This window comes from Alligator mississippiensis, chromosome 5, assembly GCF_030867095.1.
Source record: "Alligator mississippiensis isolate rAllMis1 chromosome 5, rAllMis1, whole genome shotgun sequence".
Classification (NCBI taxonomy): Eukaryota; Metazoa; Chordata; order Crocodylia; family Alligatoridae; genus Alligator; species Alligator mississippiensis.
Window position 1 is genome coordinate 10,563,034 of NC_081828.1, and position 10,654 is coordinate 10,573,687.

The window sequence follows — 10,654 nt, forward strand, 5'->3', positions numbered from 1 at the left end:
TAACTTGAACCAGGAAGGGGTCTGGACAGAAGTTCCATAAACTGGTTTGACCCAAATCAGTTAAGTCTGATACTACATTCAGCCAGGTGTTTTTTAAACCTGTTTTGGTCATTTTGAAACTGGTTTATAGGCACTGAACTTATGTTCTGTTACAGTTTTAAATTAGTTTGTGATCAACTAGTTCCAGATTATTAAACCAGATTATGTGTAACTTCTGTCCTTAGCCTAAAAGTCTTTCAGGACTTTTCTTTCATTTCTAAAGCTAGATGGTCAGGAAACATCAGTAAGGGTGGGTGAGGGCAGAAGGAATGTTTTTTGGTAGGCTGAGTCCAAAAAAATGCCAAAGCTCCATATCTCATGGTATCTGCTGAGCACACAGAGCCTTGACTGATTAATTAATACTGTACAGTGCTTTGAAAAAGGTAAAATGCTGCACAAAACCCCAGTGCTGAAAAACATAGTCTCATATCTGAAGCAGAAGTCAATTTAAGTGGGGCTTCTCCTATGATCAAAGATTAGCGCGCTCATATTTGCAAAATTGGGCCCAAAATTGCTATGAGCCTTATTGTTCCAGACAGGCATCCAGGTTGTAGCCAGTTCTCTCATGTGTAATGCACACAACTCACCAGGAATAAGCCCTACTTGTGGATTAATGCAATTATCAGCCATAAAACATCCTTGCTTCATTCAGATTTTGGCTGGTAGACAGAAGACCCAAAGTAGTGATCAATTTTCTGTTCTTACTAATACCACTCTGTGCATTGGTGTCAGGGGGCACAGTAGGGACATAAAGATTAACCAAATTCTGCCCTATTATGTAAATTACTTTCCTATCCCTCTCCCCTTAGCCTCATGTCCCCTCCTCCTTTACCTTTGCTCAGATTCTCTTACTGTATTTTGAAGCAGTCAGAATAGCTCTGCGAAGATGTTCCGAATGAGGGTATTTCTACAAAAAGTCTGGATCCTTTTGTACATGTGCCTGTGCACTGCTATTGGTAAAATACTGATGATATTGTTCCCAGAAGCTGTGAAAAGATACATTCTAAAACTGGGGCAGAAGAGCAGCATGGTCAGGAATTCAAAGTTCAGCTATGAGAACTGGGGTCCGACTTTCTTTAGCTTCAAATATTTGCTCTTTGTGTTGAAAGTGAAGTGGAAAAGGCTGGAGGATGAAGCATTTGAGGGACATGTGGCTCCCAACACCCCGGTAGTGGACCTGGAAGGTAAAGCTCATCACATCTTGGATTTCATGCAAGGTGAGTGCATTCAGACGCACAAGTTACCCCCCATGGAAAAGAAGGGAAAGGTAAAGAAGGTAAATGAAATAGAGGGTATAGTCAAACTGCCTAAGATAAGCTAAGGAGCTGGGAATTGGGGTGATCTGAGGGTTCACTTACAAATAATGTGCGTGTCAGTTTAGATTATCTATCTGTAGTGATTTGTTCAGTAGAAAAGTTTGGTCACAATCATGCCGTGTACGCAGAGTGACAGCTTTAGAAAGCAATCTGTGTGTCTGTCTTTTATACTACACTATTATTCTTCTGTAAAGCATCTAGCTATTAAACTTGTGACCTTCTGCCATGGCTTTCTGTATGGGGAAATACCTCTCGTCATGGTGAAAGCAGCAGAAAATGTAACCAAAACCTCCCCAGGTACCTCTCCGCTGTTTGCCAGCTACATTCATTCCCCTCCTCGTGCAGCCTGTCTCTCACCCACTGACTCCTCAATTTACAACTTCACTGACTGCCTTTCTTGCATGCATCCCAGCCTCTGGCTTCTTTACTATTCACTCCATCCAGGAAGAGCATACACCAATATGGTGAAAGTGCTAGACTTTAGGAAAGCTGATTTCAATGAACTCAGGCGATTAGTCAAGGACACACTGCAGAGTAGGAGATTTGAAGGGATGGGAGCCCAAGAAGGATGGCTGTGCCTTAAGGAAATGATCCTTCAGGCACAAAGCAAGACGATCCCCAAGCGAGGCAAAAGAGGGAAAGGGGCCAGGAGGCTTCCCTGGCTGACCAGAGAAATCCAGGGCAGCCTAAGGGACAAAAGGGGAGCACATAAAAAGTGGAAACAGGGAGAGATCACCAAAGATGAATATACCTCCTCTGCTCACGCTTGTAGGGAGGCAGTTAGATGGGCCAAAGCTACCATGGAGCTGAGGATGGCAACCCAAGTAAAAGACAACAAGAAACTGTTTTTTAGATATATAGGGAGTAAAAGGAAGGCCCAGGGAGGAATAGGACCCCTGCTAAATGGACAGAAACAATTGGTGACAGACAGGGGGGACAAGGCTGAACTCCTCAACGAGTTCTTTGCCTCAGTGTTCCTAAGCGAGGGGCACGACAAGTCTCTCACTGGGGTTGTAGAGAGGCAGCAGCAAGGCGCCAGACTACCACGCGTAGACCCTGAGACGGTGCAGAGTCACTTGGAAGAACTGGATGCCTTTAAGTCGGCAGGCCCGGGTGAGCTCCATCCGAGGGTGCTGAAGGCACTGGCCGACATCATTGCAGAGCCACTGGTGGGAATATTTGAAAGCTCGTGGCGCACGGGCCAAGTCCCGGAGGACTGGAAAAGGGCCAACGTGGTCCCCATTTTCAAAAAGGGGAGGAAGGAGGACCTGGGCAACTATAGGCCAGTCAGTCTCACCTCCATCCTTGGCAAAGTCTTTGAAAAAATTATCAATGCTCACATTTGCGAGAGCCCGGCAGGGCAAATTATGCTGAGGGGAAATCAGCACGGGTTTGTGGCAGGCAGATCGTGCCTGACCAACCTAGTCTCTTTCTATGACCAGGTTACAAAACGCCTGGACACAGGAGGAGGGGTGGATGTCGTATACTTAGACTTCAGGAAGGCCTTCGATACGGTATCCCACCCCATACTGGTGAACGAGTTAAGAGGCTGTGACTTGGATGACTGCACAGTCCGGTGGGTGGCAAATTGGCTGGAGGGTCGCACCCAGAGAGTCGTGGTGGATGGGTCGGTCTCGACCTGGAAGGGTGTGGGCAGTGGGGTCCCGCAGGGCTCGGGTCTTGGACCGATACTCTTCAATGTCTTCATCAGCGACTTGGACGAGGGAGTGAAGTGTACTCTGTCCAAGTTTGCAGATGACACAAAGCTATGGGGAGAAGTGGACACGCCGGAGGGCAGGGAACAGCTGCAAGCAGACCTGGACAGGTTGGACAAGTGGGCAGAAAACAACAGGATGCAGTTCAACAAGGAGAAATGCAAAGTGCTGCACCTAGGGAGTAAAAATGTCCAGCACACCTACAGCCTAGGGAATGACCTGCTGGGTGGCACGGAAGTGGAAAGGGACCTTGGAGTCCTAGTGGACTCCAAGATGAACATGAGCCAGCAGTGTGACGAAGCCATCAAAAAAGCCAATGGCACTTTATCGTGCATCAGCAGATGCATGACGAATAGGTCCAAGGAGGTGATACTTCCCCTCTATCGGGCGCTGGTCAGACCGCAGTTGGAATACTGCGTGCAATTCTGGGCACCACAATTCAAGAGGGATGCGGATAACCTGGAGAGGGTCCAGAGAAGGGCCACTCGTATGGTTAAGGGCCTGCAGACCAAGCCCTACGAGGAGAGACTAGGGCACCTGGACCTCTTCAGCCTCCGCAAGAGAAGGTTGAGAGGTGACCTTGTGGCCGCCTATAAGTTCATCACGGGGGCACAGAAGGGAATTGGTGAGTATTTATTCACCAAGGCGCCCCCGGGGGTTACAAGAAACAATGGCCACAAGCTAGCAGAGAGCAGATTTAGACTGGACATTAGGAAGAACTTCTTCACAGTTCGAGTGGCCGAGGTCTGGAACGGGCTCCCAAGGGAGGTGGTGCTCTCCCCTACCCTGGGGGTCTTCAAGAGGAGGTTAGATGAGTATCTAGCTGGGGTCATCTAGACCCAGCACTCTTTCCTGCTTATGCAGGGGGTCGGACTCGATGATCTATTGAGGTCCCTTCTGGCCCTAACATCTATGAATCTATGAATCTATGAACTGCGGATGCTTCCTCAGCCTCACAACGGGTATTTTTACCCAAAAGCTTGTAAAGAAAGTTTTTTCCAACTATTTGAGTTGGTCTAATAAAAAATATCAGATTTACCCAAAGAACCTTATCTGCCTATGTCCTTAGACCAACACGGCTACAACTATATACCCCTGTAACCAGAACCAGGCATTTTACAACTTCTGTATATTGTTAGGAAAAGTGAGCAATGTTCTGACACCAAGATTACTAACCAAACTAAAGTCCAGAATGTTCTTATAGGTCCCAGCTCCCAAATGGCCAGAAGTTTTATTCAGAGGTAAAATTGGTTTGTACTTTGTTTGGTTTGTACTTTGATCTCTATAGAACACATTATCAATCATTAAGCTGTACTCTCCAGTCTCCATAATGTTATTCAGAACTTAAAAAAAAAAGTCAAGGAAAATTTCCAAATGGACATAGTGTGGTTTGCATACCAGATCAGCATGCATCATATTTATTGGGAGCTGCATCCAAAGCTAGATGTTTGGAATGGAATTATTATTTTCGGATTAAGCACTACAGGTAGGAATATCTTGAACAAATTCGGGAGCATTGGCTGAAAGACACGTTTTTAAGTCCTTGAAAGCCCTCCAGTCGAGGCCCTGCAAACATTTATGTGGAGGCTTATAGCAAAGTATCTGCATGCTTATGCAAACAGGATGTTAAACCTGAAGCAATGTTTATTTGTGTGGCTTGCACAGCACCTGTTTAATGAATAATACTAATGAATAACCACAGTTCTGTCTGAGCGTTCTCGAACCATACTGAAATCATGAACACCTAGAATGTATTACCAAACATATCACCAAGTTTTTCAAACGGCATACCAATAGTATGGGTCCTACCTCTGAATATAGACCACTAAATACAAAGGTCAGATTTTCAGAAGTTCTGAGGTCTGCATCTTCCACTTAAATCAGCTAGAGTTGTGGGTACTCAAAATTTATGACAATCAACAAGATCCCTAAAAATAGGTTTGCAAACGTCATTTCAGGTATTGGACTTAAAAAATGTGGTCCTTTGTGCTTTTTTCACTTTGAAAAATATTCTGCATGAAGAACATTCAGGATAGTATGGGGTTGGGTTTTTTTTAGTTCTTCATACTAATGTGTTGTACAGTAGCAGCCAGAAAGTTAGCAGACTGCAGACCAGTAGCACTAGATACTGAACATACAATCTTGAAACAGTGACTTGGCTCCAGATGTTTACAGTGCAAGGTTTTGATCCTACAATGAACTTGGTGTGGACACACACCTATGCCATAATGACTTCAGTGGAACTTTGTGTGGGTATGGGGTCCCTTTATTGGAGGACTGGGTTTTAAATGCCTAACAATATACTTCATGTCTGTCTTAGGCAACAGACCTTTAGTCCTGAATTTTGGAAGCTGCACCTGACCTTCATTTCTGTTGAAATTTGACGAGTTCAACAAGCTTGTCGAAGATTTCAACCCTGTAGCAGATTTCCTTTTAATCTACATTGAAGAAGCTCATGCAACAGGTACAGTACAGAGAGCAACTTAAAACAATACAAAAAACATACAACTTAAAAGTTATCCCCTTTTCCAAGTACTACAACTGACCCGATGTTACATGGGCTAATGAGTCCCTCTGTGATTATAGCTGATACTTATAAAATTCGAATTTCAAGTCAAATCAGTTGCCATCTTTCATTGTAAACCTACTAGCAGTATATAAAGATGTATGAAACTATAATGTTTTTCAGTATGACACTGTAACTCATAAGGGGTGGCTTCCAGTGAATCCAAGAGCAATGCCCCATGGTCACCCTAAGGATGTATATCAAACAGGAGCAGCAGAGCAATCATAAAAATGAACTTAGTATGCTTCCATCTAACAACCCAGCAGCATTTTGCAAAGATGAGTATTACCATCATCCCTACATTCCAGATGAGGAAAAAGGTATTTATAAATTAAGGCCCGTGTTTTTAGAAGTCTCTGCTAATCATTCTGCTTAACATAGCATCCCGATTGTCCTGACTTTAAAAAGTTCTCAGGATTCAAAGGACCCATTGATTGAAACAAAAACTGTAAGCACTCATGTTGCTTTGAATATCAGATTGTAGGCATCTCAAATCAAGCGCACAAAAACTGAAGGATCCAAAATTGTGTGGACACTGGTGGAAAAAATAGGGCTAAATAACACTTTATAGTTTCATAGTTTCATAGTTTGTAGGGTTGGAAGGGACCTTGACAGATCATCAAGTTCAACCCTCTGCCATGGCAGAAAAGAGTACTGGGGTCAAACGACCCCAGCAAGGTGTTCATCCAGCCTCCTCTTAAAGACCCCCAGGGTAGGAGCCAGCACCACTTCTCTTGGAAGTTGGTTCCAGATCCTAGCCGCCCTGACAGTGAAGTAGCGCCTCCTGATATCTAGTGTAAATCTACCCTCTGCCAGCTTGTGACTGTTATTTCTTGTCACATCTGGGAGCGCTCGGGGGAACAGGGACTCCCCCAATACCTGCTGGTCCCCCCTGACTGGTTTGTAAACGGCCACTAGATCCCCTCTCAGCCTTCTCTTGTGGAGGCTGAACAGGTTCAGGTCCTGTAGCCTCTCCTCGTAGGGCCTGCCCTGCTGCCCTCTGATCATGCGAGTGGCCTCCTCTGGACCCTCTCCATGTTGTCCACATCCCTCCTGAAGTGCGGCACCCAGAACTGGACACAGTACTCCAACTGCAGCCTGAGCAGTGTCACATAGAGGGGGAGGATCACCTCCTTGGACCTGCTTGAGATGCATTTGTGGATGCATGACAAGGTACAGTTGGCCTTCCTGACGGCGTCCCCACACTGCCAGCCCATATTCATTTTGGCATCAATAATGACTCCAAGATCCTTTTCTGCCTCTGCGCTGGTGAGAAGGGAGTTCCCCAGCCTGTAGGTCTGCTGCTGGTTCTTCATCCCCAGGTGCAGCACCTTGCACTTGTCAGTGTTGAAACCCATCCTGTTCTCATCTGCCCACCCCTGTAACCTGTCTAGATCTGCTTGCAGCCTAGAGAGAGTTTTACATAGAAAGCTAGTGGCATAGCTGGTTTGTCTCTTATTGTAAGCTTCCTTGAGCCTTTGTTAGTGTGTAAATGTAATAAATAAAGAAATACATAAGTAAATAAAATTAAGATTCCAAACTTTTGTGCCTTTACCTTCTGGAACAGAATGGCCAACCTCTGTCACAGGTGCCACAAGTGGCATGGGCATCCTCTGTATGGCATGCGGCAGATCAGGGAGGGGACTGCCAGCATGGTGGCAGATAGTGCAGGGAGCTGAAAGAAGAGCAATAGATTGGTCTGAGGAAGGGGATCAGAGTGGTACCAGGGAAGGTTGTGGGGCTAATTTGTGGCACACCTGCCAAAAAGGTTGGTCCCCACCGTCTGGAACATGGACTTAAGTTTAGTGGAGGGTAGCCTTGGTGGCAGGGGACTTTTGCCATGCTCAGGAACATTTGTTCCGATTTGACTGAGTCACAAGGCTTTATATAGAGTCACGGTGACACAGGAGCAAGACAGACTTAGATTTTAGCAGTTAAAATTCCACAAAGATCCTATGTGCACTGGGCATAACCCAGCCCGGGGACAGCTGAACTTTCTCTGCAACTCCAGCTCTGGGCTGCTGTGGGCCACGCTACAGCTGAGTATTTTAACTATCATAATGCATGCACACGAGGGCACTGAATCAATTCTGCGTGAGCAATTTAATGATGGCATTTCCTCACTTGTAAGTATGTGGCTTTGCAATCTAATACTATTCTTTTGATGGAATACGTTTTGCTTATAATGCTAGTTCTATTTTACACACACGTAACAGATGAAAAATCCCCATTTATTTGCCTTTTTTGTTTTAGACGGATGGGCTTTTAAAAATAATATTGTTATTAAAAATCACCAAAACCTTGAAGATCGAAAAATGGCTGCACGGTTTCTTCTGAAAAAGAACCCCTTATGCCCAGTTGTTGTGGATACTATGGAAAACCTCAGCAGCTCAAAGTATGCTGCTCTCCCAGAAAGACTTTACCTGCTTCAAGGAAGAAAGGTTGTTTATAAGGTAATGAACTTTGAGCATGTTATACTGAGGTTTTAATTTCTAAAATGCCCAGTGGCATTTTTATAATCAGAAGAATAATAGTTTTCATTATGTCCCATTTCTTCTTTAAGCACCTCATTCACAGAAAATGATTAGCAACACACAGAATTGGCATGCTGTATATTTTTTATAGAGTGTTTTGGTTCTGCCTAAAGATTTACTCTAGATGTTTTTAAAGCCTGTTGAGCACAGGATTGAGAGCAAGCAAAACCCTCCATTCCAATTCCATCTCTATTCTTACCTACACATCTCTGGATTATATAGCATCTAAAATGCAAGTCTGCCCTGTCTTCTGCCCGACTTTTCCAACATGACTATTTCTCTCTGTCCTTACCTTGTTGGTTGGCCCTAATCTCTGTGTAACAGTTTACCCAGCAGTAAAAGGAGCACTCTGAGGGTGTCATGAACCCTTTTATTGTATTTCAAGATATTTAGTGTCTATTATTATCATCTGGTAACTGGAGACTATTCCTGTTCAAGTTCTATTTAATTTAAATTATCTTTAAAGGGGTTAAGGATATACATTCTATCTTTCTAGTCTCAGTATACAACTTTGAAAGGATAAGCTTAAAACTTCATTTACTATCTAAGAGACAGTCTCTTAAGTTTGTACCCAAGATTGTAGGTCACATTTCCTGTTGTGGTGTTTCTGCTAGGTGCAGCAGAAAGGGTGACCATCAGGCAGCCACTTATGACTCTCTAATTACCTACTCAGCTCTGACTATGAAGTTGCCAACTCTGAACTCAGTAGGGTATTAGCATCCTTGCAATAGATCTGAGGGATACTTTATGTTTCTATTTACTTTACAGGGTGGAGCAGGACCTTGGAATTATCACCCACAGGAAATACGGGCAATCCTGGAAAAACTCAAATAGGTGACCAAAACAGAGGTCACAAGAGTGAAGTGGTTCACTGAACAGCTTGTTATTGGTTAATTTAAAAAAAAAAATGTATGTGGAGTGGTTTACTTAAAACAGTACAGAAATTAGAAATTAAAATGAAAGCATAAACCTACCCAGAAACACAAGAAAATGAGAACTTGGTTAATCAGATATTGAATTACACCTTAGCTATTTGATTTTTTGATTAACTAGGATGGCACAGAAATAAAATCCTAATCTCACCAAAATCAATGGAATGGCTTTCACTGGACTAGACCTTAAAGCCACATCTACACTGCGTCAGGCTAGCAACCTGGGAATGCCATATGGATGGACACCACATGCATTGTGTATACCAGGGGTAACCAACCTGGACCATAAGTGGTCCAGGCAGCCTCTGTGTGTGACACAGCAGATTGGGAACGGGACACGAAGCACAGCTGCAGAAAGGGCAGGAAGCAGAAAACAGAAGTATATCAGGCAGGGAGCAGAAAGTAGAACAGCAGATTAGACAGGGAGCAGAGTAGGGAGCAGTGCAACAGATTAGGCACAGGAAGGGGATCAGAGTGGCACTTGGGGAGAGGGAAGGGCTAATTTGTGGCACGCCTGCCAAAAAGGCTGGCCTCCACTGCTGTATACTACTTCCATTTTCAAAGGTGGCACATTGCCAAGTGAAGAAAGAACATGTAATTTTCATCAAGCAGTTTATACTGTTAAGTGATAAGGCCATTTGTACAATGGTGCTCAACCTATAAACTGTATTTATGGTAGTGTGCGACTTAAACACGTCATTACTGCAATCTATATTACTCTTTTAGAATATTGTCTATAATGTGATGTACATGGTATATGCACTGATGAATATTAGGAACCCTTATAGCTACATTGCTCTGTACATTTTTTAAGAACTTTAATGAAGGAATAACTACAGGATATTATTGATTTCAATAGGATTTACACACAACTACAACCGTACAAAGTATATTGAACATGTAAGGGGCAAATACTAAGGTATTCTGGTACCCATATGTTAAGATAAATATTCATCATCACAGCAATGACCCAATGTGTTATAACTAGATAGTGACATACTCTGTGAAACTGGAAACAATAAAATAAATGGTACTTGAAAGTTGTACAAAATAACTGGCAGGAAAGGGGTAGTAATGCATTAACATGGAAAACGCTTGCATACATACTGATCTTCATTTAAACAATATTTTTATTTATATGCAGTTTTTTCTTAATGTTCATTTAAGGTAAATATTAAATAGGTAAAATTTACCAGAAGGTTCATGAATGAAACAATTTGTATTAACGTATGTCAGCCTTGGTTCTATTAATATTTGTTTATGATAGTCACAGCATAAAGCACAGGCAGCTATGACTTGATCTGAGAAAAATATTTATAGAGCCAATGCATTGAACAGAATGATTAAAATATAACAAACCATCTTATGTGGCTTCAGCTTCCTTTTTCCCCCCTTTTATTTAAATGCATCTGTAAGAAGTTACATTCAACCTCATTTCTTACATAAGATTTTTAAGCTGAGCAGGTGTGTGTATAAACTACAGAATTTTAGGACTTCTGTTAGCATGGGTGTCTGGTGCCTCTTGAGTCAGGGGGGGCATGTTAACACCAGT

General features: G+C 43.3%; 1 protein-coding gene across 2 annotated transcripts; it reads left to right on the forward strand.

Moving 5' to 3' along the window:
• The first annotated feature begins 866 nt into the window (after nucleotides 1–866).
• On the forward strand, nucleotides 867–10,465 carry DIO1 (iodothyronine deiodinase 1). 2 transcript variants are annotated; one of them, XM_014598738.3, is made up of 4 exons: nucleotides 869–1,256; nucleotides 5,391–5,534; nucleotides 7,890–8,089; nucleotides 8,939–10,465. In XM_014598738.3, exons 1-4 carry the CDS (start codon nucleotides 926–928, stop codon nucleotides 9,002–9,004), a joined length of 741 nt encoding a protein of 246 aa, XP_014454224.2. In that variant the 5' UTR covers nucleotides 869–925; the 3' UTR covers nucleotides 9,005–10,465. The 2 variants fall into 2 exon arrangements, with proteins under 2 accessions (XP_019334857.2, XP_014454224.2); XM_019479312.2 differs by lacking the exon at nucleotides 5,391–5,534 and having other exon boundaries at nucleotides 867–1,256.
• The last annotated feature ends 189 nt before the right edge of the window (nucleotides 10,466–10,654 follow it).